This window comes from Nicotiana attenuata, unplaced genomic scaffold, assembly GCF_001879085.1.
Source record: "Nicotiana attenuata strain UT unplaced genomic scaffold, NIATTr2, whole genome shotgun sequence".
In the NCBI taxonomy this organism is placed as follows: Eukaryota; Viridiplantae; Streptophyta; class Magnoliopsida; order Solanales; family Solanaceae; genus Nicotiana; species Nicotiana attenuata.
The window spans coordinates 75,785-92,936 of NW_017672678.1; the positions used below are offsets into that span (position 1 = coordinate 75,785).

The 17,152-nt window shown below is 32.2% G+C and overlaps 2 protein-coding genes across 2 annotated transcripts; both read left to right on the forward strand.

Annotated features, from left to right (window-relative positions):
• Positions 1-4,331: 4,331 nt before the first annotated feature.
• On the forward strand, positions 4,332-7,035 carry LOC109214082. The gene is made up of 3 exons (XM_019377965.1): positions 4,332-4,458; positions 6,132-6,526; positions 6,622-7,035. Exons 1-3 carry the CDS (start codon positions 4,332-4,334, stop codon positions 7,033-7,035), a joined length of 936 nt encoding a protein of 311 aa, XP_019233510.1.
• Positions 7,036-13,631: 6,596 nt separating this feature from the next.
• On the forward strand, positions 13,632-15,944 carry LOC109214084. Its single transcript, XM_019377967.1, has 5 exons — positions 13,632-13,727; positions 13,808-13,905; positions 15,302-15,363; positions 15,447-15,505; positions 15,589-15,944. Exons 2-5 carry the CDS (start codon positions 13,826-13,828, stop codon positions 15,604-15,606), a joined length of 219 nt encoding a protein of 72 aa, XP_019233512.1. The 5' UTR covers positions 13,632-13,727; positions 13,808-13,825; the 3' UTR covers positions 15,607-15,944.
• The last annotated feature ends 1,208 nt before the right edge of the window (positions 15,945-17,152 follow it).

A 17,152-nucleotide genomic window follows, 5' to 3' on the forward strand; every position in this document is an offset into this window, starting at 1 on the left:
TATCTCTATGTTCGCGCGATGCACAAATATTTTCAGTCAAATATTACCAAGCACGTTCCAAAAGTAGTAATAAATTTTTAAGTGCATAGTATTCTAAAATTAATTGTAGCTAATATATAGGAAGTTCAATAATTAGTTCCTCAAAAAATATAATATATCATCTTTCTTGTAATTCTCTTTTGAGGCAAAGTAAAAGTCACTAATAAAAAGAATGAGATATGATATTTTTTATTACAATGCAAAAGCCTCCAATAAATATTATATTTGATCAACATTATTTTCCCTATAGTAAAGAATGTAAAAGATTAGTCGTAACTAAAATGACAGTCATATTGATTTCATTAAATTATCCTCTTTTTTTGAGTTTTAACCCATTAAATATTCATAAAAAATAAAAATCTAAACGCATAGATTACCATGTAAATAAATTATGTATGAGAGTAGTCTTCCAGACGAAATTAAATGAAAAATAGTAAGTCCGACTGCTAAGTGCCAATCAATTCTTTTCATGGGCTTTTTCTACCTAAGTTTTTTTGGTTATTCCTCTTTCATGTGAGATAGGATTGATCTTCGCCTTTATAAATTTAATAATTTTTTATTCCTTTCTTGACTGTTTCTTTTTATTTTTGTTTTATATAAGAAACGAATTTGAGCTAGACTTGATATTTGGGGGTATTGGAACAAAAGAATTAGCAATGACAACCAAAATCCAAAAGCATTGTGTTTTGAATTTTGGAACTCTATTTCGCTATGGTACGTCTTTTTTATTCATCAAAATAGCCAATGTCTTTCAATTGTAATCAATTTTTTTGTTGCTTTGGGAAGATGCTGTGAGAGAATGTGATGGAATGACAGCTGGACAAGTTAGTGGGGCATTCAGCCAGCTGTCACTAGTTAGTTAGAGTAGCTAAGATAGTTAGCACTAGTTAATTGGGGGATTAAGTTAGTGGGAATTGTACATGTATATATATGTGATGTATATCAGTTTTTACACACACTTTCAATATACAAAAAGTTTCCTCTCTCATTATTCTCTCTGATATTCATCCTCTCTACTGTAAGCTCGATTCATTCATTGAGCCTCCATTAATGGAGGATGAGCTGTGACTGAGATCAGCTCTACTCACATGGTATTAGAGCGATCGATACCGGTTGCTTCTTAGCTGAATAATTCCATGTTTGTGTGGTACAAATTCTCGCTTAAAGTCCAGAGATGGCAGAGGAGAAAATTGATCACACTCATCCTTTATTTCTGCATCCTTCTGATACGCCGAGCTCAGTTTTGATTCCAATTCAATTCACCGGGTCTGAAAACTATGGATTGTGGCGAAGGACGAGGCGAATAGCTCTTCAAGCTAAGCGAAAGCTAGGTTTTGTAATTGGTACATGTAAGAAGGAGACTTTTAAGAAGGAATTACATGAGGAATGGGAGACATGCAATGCGATTGTGCTCTCATGGATCATGAACACTGTATCAACAAACCTAGTTAGTGGAATAGCTTGTGCATCAGATGCGCACCTAGTTTGGGAAGACTTGAAGGAGAGATTCGATAAGGTGAATCGAGTTCGGATTTTTCAATTGCACAGAGAAATTACAACAATTTCGCAGAGAACTGACTCTGTTGACTCCTACTTCACTAGACTGAAGGAAATGTGGTCGGAGTATGATGCCTTAGTTCCCACGCCAGGTTGTGATTGTGCTAAGTCAAAAGACTACATTGAGCACCTTCATCGTCAAAGGCTGCTTCAATTTCTCAGTGGTCTGAATGAGACCTATGAACAAGCAAGGAGACAGATTTTGATGAAAACTTTTGAACCAATCTTGAATCAAGCTTATGCGTTGATAATTGAGGATGAAAGCCAAAGGTCAAATCCGTACCCAGCCTTGGGAGTCAGAAGAGATCCTATTACTATGCAAGCTGGACGAGGACAAGGTTACAAAGGAAAAAGGCCATTCATGAAATGTGACTACTGTAAGATGACTGGTCATTCGAAGGAAAACTGCTACAAGTTGATAGGGTATCCTGCAGATTTCAATGCTAAGAGGAAAGTTGTGGCCAATTATGCAACTGGCAATGCTGAGCATGAGGAACAGGCACATGTAGCTGGTGGTAAAGCACACAATGATGGTCCTGCAGGAGGGCACTTCTTTACTGATAACCAATACAAACAAATTCTGGATATGCTGAATAAGGATACCACAGTTCCACAAGTCAACATGGCAGGTATTGCTACTGCACTAATGACTGATAATCCTTGTAAAGAATGGATAGTTGATTCTGGTGCAACTCATCACATAGCTGCTTCCCTAGATATATTACATTCTAAGACTGAGTTGAAAATTGGTAGTGATCAAGTTCATTTACCTACTGGTGAGAAGACAAATATATCTCATATTGGTAGTGCAACATTCTTCAGGATATGGAGATTAAGAATGTGCTATATGTTCCTGACTTCAAATTTAATTTGTTGTCTGTGTCCAAACTCACAAAGGAACTCAGTTGCTCTGTCCACCTTTATCCTGACTTCTGTGTGTTTCAGGACCTTTGGAGTGGCAGGGTGAGGGGGATTGGTAAGGAAAGGAGAGGCCTGTATGTGGTGAAGGATGAGCACATTGCTAGAAGTTTGAGGCAAGCATCAGTTGCAGCAGTCCAGAAACCAGCAGTAGATGTCATTCTTTGGCACAAAAGATTAGGTCACACCTCTGTTAGTACAATGAAAAATATATATTTCATACAGCTTAAAGATCTAGATGATAATAAAGACCGTTTTGTATGTCCATTAGCTAAGCAGAGCATACTAGTTTTTCCTAGAAGTGTTACAGGAATTAGTGGTCCTTTACAGCTTTTACACATGGATGTTTGAGGACCATACAAGTTTCCCACATATGATAGAAAATATTAATTTCTAACAGTTGTGGATGATTGTTCCAGGTACACTTGGGTACATTTGCTACAGTTGAAAAGTGATGTAATAGTTGTGTTACAAAAGTTTCTCTCTATGCTAAGAACACAATTTGATGTAGCTGTTAAAACTGTTAGAATTGATAATGGAGGAGAGTTCTTTAGCAAACAGTGCATTGATTTGTTTGAACATTATGGTATTGTACATCAAAGTAGTTGTGCATACACTCCCCAACAGAATGGGGTAGCTGAAAGAAAACATAGACATATACTAGATACAGCAAGGGCCCTAAAATTTTAGGTAAATATAAAAACTAAATATTGGGGAGAATGTATCATTACTGCTGTTTACATCAGAAATAGGCTGCTTTCTATCATTTTACAAGGCAGATCACCATATGAACTTCTACACCATCAGAAGCCTTCTCTTGAGCACTTAAGAGTCTTTGGATGCCTATGCTATGCCACAACTATGTTACATGACAACAAGTTCTCAGCAAGAGCCAAATCTGCTGTGCACATGGGGTATTCAGACACACAAAAGGGCTACAAGCTCTTGGACCTTGCAACTAATCATTTTTTTGTATGCAGGGATGTTGTTTTCAAATAACATATTTTTCCATTTGCTGAGTCCTCCTCATTGCATCCTGTTAGTGTTCCTGTTAGGGGGAGTGCACCAATTGAGCATGAACCATTACAGGTACATGCTGAAAATCATGCATCTGAATCATTGCAGACACCTGTGGCAGACAATGCACCTGAATCATTGCAGACACCTGTGGCAGACAATGCACCTGAATCTGAAGCGGATACAACTATTGCAATCCATGAAGCTTATGAAGATGGTGAGGCTGATGTAGTTTGTGAAGATGGCAGCATTGCTGATGCTGTAGTATCTGAAGAAGTTGAAGAGCATCTGAACCTCATCAGGATACACATGATGAACCTGCAGAAAATGTTGTACTTGGATGTGTTCCCTCAGGAATCAGAAGTCAAGAACCAAGAAGATCTAGCAGAAGTACCAAAGAACCCATATGGCTACAAGATTATGTTACCAAGAAAAAGGCACATAATGTGGCTTTATATCCTATTTCAGACTATCTGTGTTATGATCAACTTTCACAGGCATGCAGAAGCTTTGTAGCAAAGGTTTCAGCACTCATAGAACCATAGAGCTTTACAGAAGCATCAGGAGACAAGAGATAGATTGAGGCAATGAAGCAAGAAATCAAGGCATTGGAGAACAACAGAACATGGGAGATAGTAGACTTGCCCAAAGGGAAAAACACAATTGGGTCAAAATAGGTGTATAAAATCAAATACAAAGCTAATGGAGATGTGGAAAGGTTCAAGGCCAGGCTAGTAGCAAAATGATATAGCCAAAAAGAAGGGTTAGACTACCATGAGACCTTCTCACCAGTTGCCAAAATGGTAACTGTAAGGTCAGTTATTGCAGTAGTAGCATCAAAAGGGTGGAACATATATCAAATGGATGTGTACAATGCATTTTTGCAGGGGGACTTATATGAAGAAGTGTATATGGATATGCCTCAAGGTTTTAGAAGACAGGGGGAGACCAAAGTATGCAAGCTAGTGAATATTATTATACAAAAAATTAATTTTTTATTACATAAAAGAGAGTGCACAGTACTCTTTCAGTAGATATAAAATGGAGTATAAACTTTTTATGCGAATTATTACACGAATCAATCAGTTTTTTATTATTCTGGAGAATAATATGATAAAATATAATTTTAATTTATCAAGATTCTAAAATAAATATTATATGTTAAAAAAATAAAGTTAATCTACTTTAATAACAAAAGAGACGAAAAGTTTTAAAATGTGCTCTGAATTTTTTGGTGTTTCTTTTTTTCTTTTCTCGGGTTTGAGTCTAATATTAAAACCTTTTTCTTTGATGTTTATATGTCTTTTATTAAAGCATGATGATGGAATTTGTTCTTTGCAACCTAATTACTTAGGGTTTTTTCTTTGTTTCATTTAAAGTTCATTAAAATTATATGTAAGTTAAGTGGACCTCTTCCTGTGAAAAAAAATAAGAACTTTGTAGTTATTTTGACGTTCCAAATATATTAGTTTATCAAAATATTAAAATAATAATTGTAGTTATAATGTTACATAGTATTGTTGTAGCTCGATTTATTTTTTAAATTAATATTACCATGTTAGTTTAAACTTCTAAAAATTTATACTTAGAATTAAAATTAACTCTTAAAAAGCCAAAACGATAAAGAACATGCATTGCTGATTTACAATGATTTTTAGGCTATAATATCGGTAATATTTGGGGAAAGACTCTAAGAACATGAAAAATTTTAAGTTCCACGTATTAAACTCCAAAAAAAAAAAAAAATTAAGTCCATGCATAAGGATATAAAAGTTGGTCAAATAAGGAATTTTTTGATATAAAATAAATTCTTATTAAATTTAAAGTCCTAAATATTAGGAATTTTTACATGATCCAAACTTAATAATTTTCTCGTACAAACTTAATGTGGCCTCAAAATTCAATTATCTTAGCACATGTGATGCAATTAATGATGTACAAAATAAAACAAAATCACACTATAAGAAAAAAATTATCTTCAGATAAATAAAAGCATTAAAATTATGTTTAATTATGTCAAACCCTACTTGTATAATAGATCAAATATATAATTAGGTGGCATACGTGAACATTATAACTTTACCTTCTTGATATAATATAGATGAATAATAATATTTATTTTCATTTACAAAAAAAACATTTATGTTACAGAGTACAAATGCGAAATAATTTATATAGAGTAAAATGTTAATATGACGAAGTTACTTTTTAATTGATTTAGTTGAATGGTGCTATTTGGAACAGAGTATGAACCTTTTGGGATTCCCTGAACAGTTCATAACTTGGGTGATGGAATGTGTCAAGACTGTGAAATAGTATACTATCATGGTGAATGGTGAACCAACAAACCCTTTCAATGCTGCAAAAGGGCTCAGACAAGGAGACTCTATTTGTCCCTTCTTATTTGAATTGCAATGGAATATTTGAATTGAATTCTAAAGGAGATGTCTGAGAACAAACAATTTCATCATCATCCTAGATGTGCAAAGCTGGAAATAACTCATCTATGTTTTGCAGATGATCTGCTGATATTTTCAGAGGTGATATTTCATCAGTAACAGAAGTACTTAACAGCTTCAACTAGTTCTCAAAGGCTTTAGGTTTTCAAGCAAATCTAGGAAAGAGTTTCATTTATTTTGGAGGTGTAACACAGAATGATCAGGATCTGATGCTGATGAAATTGGGATTCACAAAAGGAGTACTACTATTCAAGTATTTGGGAGTTCCTTTATCTACTAAGAAGCTGACAATAATGCAGTGGCAACCCCTCATTGAGAAGATAGTGGCAAGAATTACATCACGGATAACAAAAAAATTGTCCTATGCAGGAAGAGGTCAACTGATAAGCAGTGTGTTATTTGGTGTACAATCCTACTGGGCTCAATTATTTATACTACCAGCAAAGGTGATGAAAGCAGTGGAAGATTTCTGTAGGAGCTACTTATGGACAGGCAACAATGTCATAACAAGGAAATCATTGATCAATTGGGACAGAGTTTGCAGCCCAAAAAGTAGTGGAGGCTAGAATTTGATAAACTTAAGACTATGGAATAAGGTTGCTATTATAAAGTTATATTGGGATCTGGCAAGCAAAAACGACAAGATGTAAATAAAGTGGATACATACATACTACATAAAAGGGCAGCAGCTGGAGTACTTAACAATGCCAAAACAAGCAAGCTGGATGGTGAGGAAAATTATAGAGACAAAGAACATTGTAGAACAGGAAAGTATAAATTTCTATACAAACAAAAGTGTCATCAAACAAATATATCTTCACTTGCTGGGGATCAACCTAGAATACCATGGAAATGTTTGATGTTTGGAAATGCTGAAAGGCCAAAAACAAGATTCACACTCTGGTTACAAATGCTGAACAGACTTCTAACAGCAGATAGATTGAATAAATGGGGCATGGAGATTGAATCAAGTGCAGTTTATGTCAGAAAGCAGAAGAGACCAGGGATCATCTATTTGTGGACTGTGAGTACATGTAGGCAGTGATGAACAAGATCATGAATTGAACACATAATCAAAACATAGCAGTAGGAAATTGGGAACGACATGTGCAGGAAGTGATCAAACGAGCTAAAGGAAAATCAAGGGAAGCTCAACTCTTCAAGATGCTATATACAGAGACAGTTCACGATATATGGATTGAGAGAAATAGAAGAATTTTTGAGGAGACAAGTGTGGGATGTGAAAGAACAACAAAGGAAATTGCATATGTTTGTGTGTGCGAGCTCCTCCTAGAATAGCGGAGATAGTTCATAGATATAGATTTTAAAAATAGAAATCTAGGAAGAGAAAGAGATTATTGTAAGTATGATAGTTAATTGAGTTAGCTAGCCACGACTCCTTGTAAAATTATTACTGGTGATTAATAAAAAGTTAGTTACCAAAAAAAGTTACTTTTTTAAATTATATATGAACTACTATTTAGAATTTTGAAGTAAACTAAGAATTTGTGACTTTCCTATAATTATTCAGCTTAACAAATAAGCTAATACCAATTACTTGGAATCATTTAAATCATGAATTTGGATGTGTTCCATGTTGTTATATAATTGTGCTTCGAGGTTATTAAATGTACTATTCATGTGTTTTAGAGTAAAAAAATTATATCTTAACGTGTAATATTATTGAAAACAATTGAAAATTCTCTATTTTATAACATGTATAGCAACCTCCACAAACTACTCCCTAAATATTAGGATTTTTTGCGTAGTTCAATAAGGAAAATAGTTAATAACTAAATCTAATTGAATTTAAAGTTCTAAATATTAGGAAAGAAACTTAAATTACAATTTTGTCCAATATAAAACCTATTTTTAAAGGGTAAAAAAGGCGAACGACATTTCGCTAAGGGCCTTCGTGCTTTTAATATAGTATAGATATAGATAAATAGATAAAATGATTATACACGGTTATATACATATTAAACATAAATTATATATATATTACACATCCTTCCTCTACTTTAGTTTAAGTATGAGATAATACTGGGTATGTTGTTGTTGTTGTAGTGGGGAAAATCATTTCCGGATACCTGATAACTAGAAATCAAATAGAGAATTTTACATGCTTGGTCCCTTTTTAAAAACTATTCTCATAAATGATAGTAGGCTTTGTTTATTTCAAAAACAACAATTTTTTTTTTTTTACTTTTTTAGCACTTTCACATTTATAACTCTATTAACTAAGGGATCCCTCTACATTAATACACTTTTTACTACATTTCCTTTTCCCTCACTATTCCATATTTTCTTTTTTCTCTTCCATAAATAACACTTACCCAAATATATCGAAGATCTTGGAAGAAGAATATCTCAAAAATAATTCCCTCTGCACAATGAGAATTTTAATATTTTTATTCTTTTCTGGAGATTTAAACTTTTTTCTGTACAATTTTATTTTAACTCAAAATATACCTTTAATATATTTTAAGTATATTATATTGTGATAATTTATAAGGTAAATATTCCATCAATATGTNATATATATATATATATATATATATATATATATATATATATATATATATACCACATATATAACTTATATATATACATCATAATACATTATTAAATTGATATATTCAAAGTATATTTCTAGCATATACCTTGAATAAAATTTAATCTCAAATATTAACATGACACTAGTATGTATATAGAAGAAAATAAATATGTCACATATACTATTTATATACGGATAATTTATAGAAATATGCATGTTATATTAGTGCAAAATATAAATGGCATATTAATAATATCTATTTAAATATAAATAAGTGTATAAATAACATATGCATATATACATGATTTTTCCTAAAAAACACATGATTTATAATATACCACAAACATACATTATAGGTTTTTCATGAAATATATATATATATATATATATATATATATATATATATATATATATATATACCACATATATAACTTATATATATACATCATAGCACATTATTATATTGATATATTCAAAGTATATTTCTAGCATATAACATAAAATTTAATCTCAAATATTAACATGCCACTTATATGTATATAGAAGAAAATAAATATGTCACATATACTATTTATATACGGATGATTTATACAAATATGCATGTTATGTTAGTGCAAAATATAAATGGCATATTAATAATATCTATTTAAATATAAATAGTGTATAACTAACATATGCATATATACATGATTTTTCCTAAAAAAAACACATGATTTATAATATACCACAAACATACATTATATTTTTTTCACGAAATATATGTATTTTAATTCATTGAAATATACAGATATATAATTTTTCTAAGATTAAGTTGAATAAAAAGGTCCATGTATAAAAAAGAAAAAATTTATTATGGAATGGATCGACGATATGTATTTAAATATAAAGACGTATATAAACAATATATGCATATATACATGAATTTTCCTAAAAAAAATTAAGATTTATAATGTATATATACCACAAACATACATTATAATTTTTTCATAAAATACATGTATTTTATTTCATCAGAATATAAAGATGTATAATTTGCTACATTACATTATATAAAAAGGTCCATGTATGGAAAGGAAAAAATCAGTTATGGAATGGATTGGTTTCTAACGAAAACATAAAACATGTTATGGAATGGAGAGAAACAATAGGGAAAGATATTAAATACTAGGACTGCCTTTTTAAACAGCTTGATTCTTGCTGATTTGTAGCCCGTTTGGCCAAGCTGCAAAAATCAGCTTATTTTGAGAAGTGTTTTTTTTCAAAAGTGCTTTTCTCAAAAGTACTTTTGGTGAGAAGCAGTTTGTGTTTGACTAATTAGTTTGAAAAGCACTTCTGAGCAGCAAATAGTGTTTGGCCAAGCTTTAAAAAACTGCTTCTAAGTGTATTTTTCTCAAAAGTGCTTCTCAAAAAAGTGCTTTTGGAGAGAAGCTATTTTTTTCTGCTTCTCCAAAACTGCTTCTGCTTCTCCTCAAAAGCACTTTTTTTCTATCCAAAAGCTTGGCCAAACACCTCAAATTTGGCCAAAAGTGCTTTTGGCAAAAAAAAAGCACTTTTGGCCAAAAAGAAGCTTGGCCAAACAGACTATTGAATTGAATTAAATCTGCTATATGTATAAATATTTTACTGCCATATTTGTTAATTATTAATTAATGTTGATCTTTTGTATTAAATCTCACTTTATACCCATTAATTCCAAACAATTTACCCTTCAATGCCCATGGCCAAACTATTTACTACTCCTACCCATGGGGCCCAAACTATTTACTCGCTAATTCCAGTTGCTGCTTTGCCAAAGATGGAAGCGATGAAAAAATATCGAAGCAATAAGGTTCATCTGCAATCTAGACCCCTCAATTGACGAAATAGGAAGACTCCAAGAATCCACATATAGTTAGCGACCCTGAAGAACCAGATGCTACTAATTCAACAACAAAATAGTTGGAGGCAATCATCCTCTTTATCGACTTTCTGGGAAAAAAACTCTACATGGGGTTTTGACTCAACCCCAGACGCAGAGACACATTAATTGACTTTTTTTCAGCTAACACCAATTGATTTGCATGGTCCTATGCTAATATCATCCTTTGAGAATCTTCCCATTAAGGATTACTAAGAATATCTACCATTGTTAGGCTTGAAGCTCAATTTTATTTTTGAAGATTTCTTGTTTGATTCAAAGTGGGTGCTGTTAAATATTGCTTATAGTACCTTCTAGAAGTTCATACTGAAATTTGATAGCATTTGGAGCTGATTTGAGGTGATTGAGATCGAAATTTTCAGTTGAAAATCAAAGAAGAACACAGCTACAATATCCCGCTACGGTATACAATATGTTGTAGGAGTATATAGCTATACTGCAACAGTACACTATTATAGGTTACAAAACAATATACCGCTACAGTATACTAATATACTATAGGAGTATATAGTTATACTGCAACAGTATACTATTATAGTATACAATATATTGTTATGGTATACTATAAATATGCAAGATACTGTAACAATATGTTGTAATAGTATACAATATACTATAATAGTATACTTATTACCCGTAAATTCATTTGCCTTTTCCCTTTTAATTTGTTTTAAGCTTTTACCCAGCGTGAGGGGCAAATTGAAAATGCAAAAAAAAAAAAAAAAATTTATAGTATGCTATATGATGTAACAGTATAGTCTTACAATTAGATCCTTTTAGAATTTTTTAAATTTTTTATTGACAACTGATATTATTTCAGTTTAATAATTGAATTAAATTTTTTTAACTCTTTGCGTACAATTGTATACCCTGTTGGTATAGCTATATACTATACTGGTATCATATGTTAGTTAATATTTCTTTGGTTGTATTAGCTACATTTAATTGGTACACGATTTGATTTTTCTTTAGTAATAATATAAAAAAAAAGAATAATAAAAAATAGTGAAAACAGTAAATGAAATTAGATTATGAAAGAGAAAAAGAATAATAAAAAAAGAAGTTAAATGACAATAGAAAAGGAAAAAAGAAAAAAAAAATAAGAAGAAAACGAGAAAAAAGAAAAGGAGAAAAGAAAAAAAAAAGAAAAAAGAAGAGAAAAGAAGCATAGAAATAAAAAAGAACTGGAGAATAAAGAAAAAATTCCCCACAAAACCTACTATGGGTAAGAAATGTAATTAGTTTATGAGTAGGAAAACAAATGGGTAGACAAGGGTAAATAGTTTTTTTTTTGTGGGTAACTGTGTCAAAACCTTTTTTAATAGTATGCTATTAATTAAAGGAATTTTTATATTCCTATGTCACATAGGAAACCTTATTACTCTCAATGTTTAAGGTTTGACTTAATTACACTTAGTATACCAAATTACCAATTCTGTACCATAGTGTATTTTAAGGGTACAATTAATTTGCTGATAATCAGCTGACGCTTTCTTGTTAAAATTCAACAATTAATAAAATGACTGAGAGCTTCAGTAAACACGCTATACAACTGACAAAAAACCATTTGCTTAATTTAATTAATTTTTGAACTCATGCAAAAAATGAGTGTCTTTTTAATCTTTTATAAATTCCAATAACTATTTCCAGGCACGTAAGAAATTTGAACGTGGTTAAGATATGAAGACTAAACAAGCTAGTTTTGTAGATTGTCATGTTAAATTTTCAATCTATTTTCATAAATATTAATTTGGCCGCCTCGTGCTTCAATACTATTAATTAGATTGCATGCGATATAAGTGTCGAAAATATAAGTATCAAACAGTCGGACGACCTCGACAGAAACGTTATTAACAAAGAAAGTACGTACACTATTTTCTTGACTTAGAAAAAAAATTGTAGAAGATTTTGTAGAAGTTTTAGTCGTTTTGGATTTGTGAAAACAGAAAACAATGCATCTACAATCAGAATACAAATATTATACAATTCATCTACAAAATATCTACAAACTGGGTATATTGAATTTTAATATCTCAATTCCCATTCGATTGTAGTTTAATTGGGATTTTCGACATAATTGCGTTTTTTGCAGAAGATTTGTAGAAGTTTTAGTCGTTTTTGATTTGTGAAAACAGAAAACAAAGCATCTACAATTAGAATACAAATAATCTACAATTTATCTACAAAATATCTACAAACTGGGTACGTTGAATTTTTATATCCCAATTCCCATTCAATTGTAGCATAATTGGGATTTTTGACATAATTGCGTTTTTTCAGAAGATTTGTAGAAGTTTTAGCCGTTTTTTATTTGTGAAAACAGAAAATAAAGCATCTACAATCAGAATACAAATAATCTACAATTTATCTACAATTTCTGCAATATGTCTTCTTCTTCTTCTTCTTCAAGTCTAATATTCACCAAAATCCCTCAAAATTGAGATATAAACTCCAAACCATATTCCCGATTATTTTCAACAACACCCAATCCAAACAAATAATGATTTTTGAAAACCCAAATTTGAATTCAAAGCTTTCAAGCTTTTTAATGGCTGTCAATGGTTGAATTGATGCTCTCTTTTCATTTGCTTTGTATTACTGAAATTTGCGATTGAGAAATAGAGAGAGATATAGAGAGAATGTCGACGAACAGAGCTTTTGCAGAACTAATTTCTACAATTTGAAATTGAGCTTCTGATTTCGACGAACTGAGCTTTTGATTTGTGTCTTAAGCGAAAATATCGAAGAACAGATCCGAGCTTTTGAACAGATTTGATTTCGACGAATTGAGCTTTTGAACAGATTTGATTTGAACAAATTGAGCTTTTGAACAGATTTGATTTGTGGCTAAATCAATTAGAAGATTCTGTTTCTGAATTTTAGCACGCCTAATTAGGGAGATTCAGCTACTAATAATTAGTATTTAATGAATGGTATAATAATTGTAGGAAAAATGTGGATAGGGCGGGTAAATTAGAAACTGTGCACATTTTTGGTAATAAAGTTTCATATATGATATAGGAAGGAAAAAATCTCTTAATTAAAGTAGCCCAATCAAATAAGGAAAACAAGTGGATTAAGACTCCAAGCCCATATCTGAAAGCCCATTAAAATTGGGCCTCCTACCCCTCATAAAAAGCCTTATGAATGCATTGCCCCACAACAGTTCATCTCCTCTCCTGTTTCTGAAGTTGAAAGTCCTGAGTTTTCTCGAATCTTCGGGAACTCGAGATCCTAATTTAGCTGGTTCCTTATTCCCCAAGTAATAATCTCATCGTACCTCGTCCATTCATATCTTTCGATTGTTCTTTATTTATTTTGTTCTTTTCCTTATTGGTATAGAAGTTGTAGCAATCAGCCATGGCTGGAGGAGGAAACTTTATTCATAGGGTTATTTCTTATGTAGCCAACGAATTGATCGTCAATGGACTCGCCAACAGGTAATCAATCTATTTATTTATTATTTACTTTTGGTTTATATTCTTATCTTATTTATTTATCTTTGGTTTTCCGTAAAGGACAAATCTTTTAGTGCTGGAATGAAATTTGTTCGAATAGAATGTAACGGACATAAAAAAGATTCATACATTCATATAGCTGACCTTAATTAGTTTGGTATTGAAACATATCGGCTAGGAAACTTAATTTATAGGACAAATGAAACTTACTTTATTGGGTTGTGAATGATTTTACATAATTTATGTTTACTATCGCCAATTATGGATTGGTCGGTTTTAACCCTTCAGCAAGTCTTTAGGATAAATTAATGCAATTTGGAGGAATCAATGACAGGTCATCAGTTCAAATCGTAGATTTTTGAATTGTGAGAGATCAATAATTCTTGCCAATTCTTAGATTCATGGACCAAACTCAATTTAGTGGGATCATTTATTCACGTTTTTTTCCCCACCAAGACGTTTTCTGACCTCTGAATTTGGAGTATCCTACTTTCACACAATTTACACGGTACAACAAGCAATCAATCTTTCATGAGCAAGGGTTAATGGTTGTTTTTGTACTTTTCGTCTTCAATATGAAGTAGAAGCTTGATAACAATGACTCGTTAGGCTTGTGTGAAAATGATGGAAATTTAACATCAACATATACAATGGTCTTAGGCTGCTTGAATTATCTTCGTATCTCTATTTTATCTTTGGTTTTATTTGAGAAAGAAACTTCTCTAAACTATTCATATTTGTTGCGAAGATTGTTGCTTTTATCTGGATAGAGGGAGAGATTTTCTTCCCTTCAAAGTGAGTTGTGTGTTCCTTTTCGTTTGTCACGTCTTAGATTCTTATGCTGTAGTGAGTAAACAAGATGAGGAAAATCTTTCTGGCTTATCTGTGTGACTTCAACAAATGAAAAGATTTAAAAAAATCGTGCAGCTTTAATTATACAAAGCATTAAGAATCTGTCAAATTTGCTTGCTTTAATATTTTAAGTTTGTAGACAGGTGATAGCTTCAATGGACGAAGTCATGTTTACAAGTATAACCTATTCTCGCTTCTATTGTTGACGACTTCTTGTAGACATCCTAGTTGGTGTATAATTGTTGCAAGGAGTTAATTTTGTAGGAGAGTTTGGAATTACTTCTTCATGTGATTGACCTATCAAGAAAAAGAAAATCTACTTCTTCTTGAGATTATGTCTCTGGGTAAAAGGAGAAACTATTCCTATGTCAAGTGGAAACGTATCTTTCTTCTCCCATAGGGAATCCTTTTTTTTTAAAAAAAAAATTGGCTACTATGTTTCCTTCTATAGTATCAGTCTTGAGATATTATACTCTAATGGCCTTGAGAAGATGCCCTCTAAACTGTATCTTTCTTTTTATCTCAGCCCTGGTTTCCAAAGATTTGCTGTAAGGACCTCGAGGAGAATGGAGGATCTATCTAAAATGGGTAACTAATATACCATCTCGTCTCGTCCTCATTCTATTCAAGTTTTCAGGCTGTTCTGAGCATATGTTTTGGTACTTTTGCAGCTGAGCAAAAGAAGAGAGAAGTTGCTGACCTGATCAAGGATGTGTCCAAAAACTCCGAGGTTTTAACTGTGAAACATTTAAATGTAATTATAATAAGCGCCGAACTAATAAATTGGTTTACTAACTGATTCTTTTTCTGCAGTCTTTCAAGAACCAGTGACTTGGCAGGAAGGTGTAAGGATGTACATAGTTGCTTTTTCTTTTTCCTCTCCCATACTAATATGATGAAGAAAATTGAGTCCTCATAGCTGTGTGATTACAAGATCTCAAGGATAATTGCAGTTCTGTGATGTGGCTGTTGTTGCATACGGCGGTGTGGAAGTGATCATGGTAGTAACACTATAATATTGTTGCATTTTTAGTGTTATTTGATTTCGTATGTTTGTTGCTTTTGTGATGTCTCAATAGAACTCCCTTGGATCTCCTGTAAGGGATTACATTGTCAATTTTAAATAATGTCTCTACACGGTATGAGAAATTAGTGCACTTCTTCCCTTATGATATGAACTTTGAATTTATTGTCAAAGCTTACAGAATTTCGAAACAAAGCGAAAACTAAGCAGGTTGTTACATTGGATTACAAACTAAAGTATTATAAAAAAAAAATCCAGAGTTATGGACATTTTCTCTATAATGGATAACTAAATAGGAAAAAAATATTTCTTTTGTGGTTTTGCGAAGCCTAGCAGATTTTACAGAAATAAAGGATAAGTAGAGTAATTTTTTGTTGTTGATAATAAACTATGAAAATTACCATGAACAAAAACAAACGATACACCTATGGAGCACCTAAGAAACCAATTGGGTTGCTCAGGCCCCTGACAAAACTAGTTACAGTCTCCTAATCAGTAAACTACAACTATGGGCTCTCTTTGACCCTCTTAGCGTATCTACTCTCTCTGTGATCTCTCTTTGTATCTGTGCAATTACAGAACTCCTATTTATAATTGTTCCTCTAAAGAGCTTCCAGTTTCTAGCAGTCCATGTAGGGTAGATTGCAGCTCCCCAAATTGCAGTGATCACTTCCTTCTTGAACTGTTTCCAATGTCTAGTGTTGATTCATTGCAGACGCTGCATGACTCCTAGCTTCCTGATACTTACTCCAATCGAGTTTGCTAAGCTTTCGCTCACGGCTTCTATCCAGCTACATTCAGAGAATAAGTGTTGTTGTGTCTGCATATGTACAGCTTCACATAGGCAGCAACTTGTGTCCTCCACTTGTATATGCATCCCCATCAATCTATCTTTTGTGAGTAGTTTGTCTTGAGCTGCCAACCAAACAATGACTCTGTGTTTAGGTTGCAATACTGGACTCCATATCAAGTCAGCTGCTGGAACTCTAGACAGGTTAGTCTTCATGGCTAGGTAACTCTTGCTCACTGAATACTTCCCTGTTAAATTCAGCCTATATGTCCCATTCAAATACCAATCGACCATTTTGTTCTTGATTCCATTAAGTTTCTTCCAGTACCCCCAACTGCAGTCCACTGGTGGTACGTTGAAGGTTAATTTGAAAATTATTCCAACTATGGTGAATTTGTGATAGTTTACAGCTTTCATTTTCTATTTTTTAATTTTTATTCACAATTTACTTTGCATTTATGCTGGTAGTGTCATTTCTTTGTAATTGTTCGATTTTATCTTCCCTGGAACTATACTATCCAGATACATTGCTGGTATTTGCGTTCTAGTTAATTGAAGTTGTG